General features: G+C 39.8%; 1 protein-coding gene across 1 annotated transcript in view; it reads right to left on the bottom strand.

Moving 5' to 3' along the window:
- The window catches only part of LOC104999272 (serpin B4-like), a 7,931-nt gene continuing 6,989 nt past the window's right edge, over window positions 1-942 (bottom strand). Inside the window, exon 6 of the mRNA XM_010854814.1 lies at window positions 1-405. Within this exon, the coding sequence (XP_010853116.1) occupies window positions 1-405 (405 nt within the window). The remainder of the gene's footprint in view (window positions 406-942) is intronic.

Below are 942 nucleotides of genomic sequence, written 5' to 3'. Positions count from 1 at the left end.
CTAAGGGGAAGAGACTCGGCCACAGAAGAGGATGCTGTTGGTCTTGATGTGCTTGATGAGGAACAGGAAAGGGTGATTACAGCGGAAACTCTCAGAATTTCTTCCTGCTCTTTCAATAATTTCTACATCAGTAGCAGCTGCGGCCTCCGTGCCCTCCTCAGTCACCTCCACAAAGCACTTGTGGAAGACCTTTGACACCACCAGATCGCGTCCCCCGGTCATGCCCGAGAAGTCGGCCACCCCATCACGGAAGGCGTCCACCATCCCCAGGGCTTGCAGTGTGGCCACGAGGTCGTAGCTCTCTTCCACTTTAAACCGAGGCAGGTATAAGTCCACTTGTCTCTTCCTCATATTCTGTGGGCTCGTCCACGCTATTAACTTCTCAGCAGTGAGCTGGTCTTCAAGCTGTAACAGTGGAAAAGGAACAACTGTCAGGATTCTCAGCGGTCATGGAGCCCACCTAACCTAGGATTGAATTGTCTGGAAAACAATTATCTTCACAGTAAACATGAATACAGGAGGTTCAGTTATATTATACATATAAACTCACTATACTATATACATATATTTATATATAGCATGTAATCTCATTGTATAAGCTGAATATTTTGTAATAGTTATATGATAAACTGAGCCTTCTGTATATATATGTGTATATATATCCATACATAACAGCAGAACGGTTAAATAAATTTATTTTGTAAAAGATGAACTATATATCTTCACTCTTAAGTTGCCAGATCACTACATGTTTCATTTTCAAATAGTCTTGTCTTGTTAATGTCTTTTTGTGCATAGTTTTTGCATGATATAATTATAGTGTACAACCCATTATTATTCCTTTTACTTGCTTGACCTATTTGAAAATGTTTTCTGTATAGATATGTTTCTCTGATCAAGTTTAAATTGTTGCATAATACCACCATTAAGAAGAGATTCAGT

The sequence above is a fragment of the Bison bison genome, unplaced genomic scaffold (assembly GCF_000754665.1).
Source record: "Bison bison bison isolate TAMUID 2011002044 unplaced genomic scaffold, Bison_UMD1.0 scf7180017864349, whole genome shotgun sequence".
NCBI lineage: Eukaryota > Metazoa > Chordata > Mammalia > Artiodactyla > Bovidae > Bison > Bison bison.
Note: the sequence above shows the minus strand (reverse complement) of the source record. Positions and strands in the feature narration are given on the sequence as shown.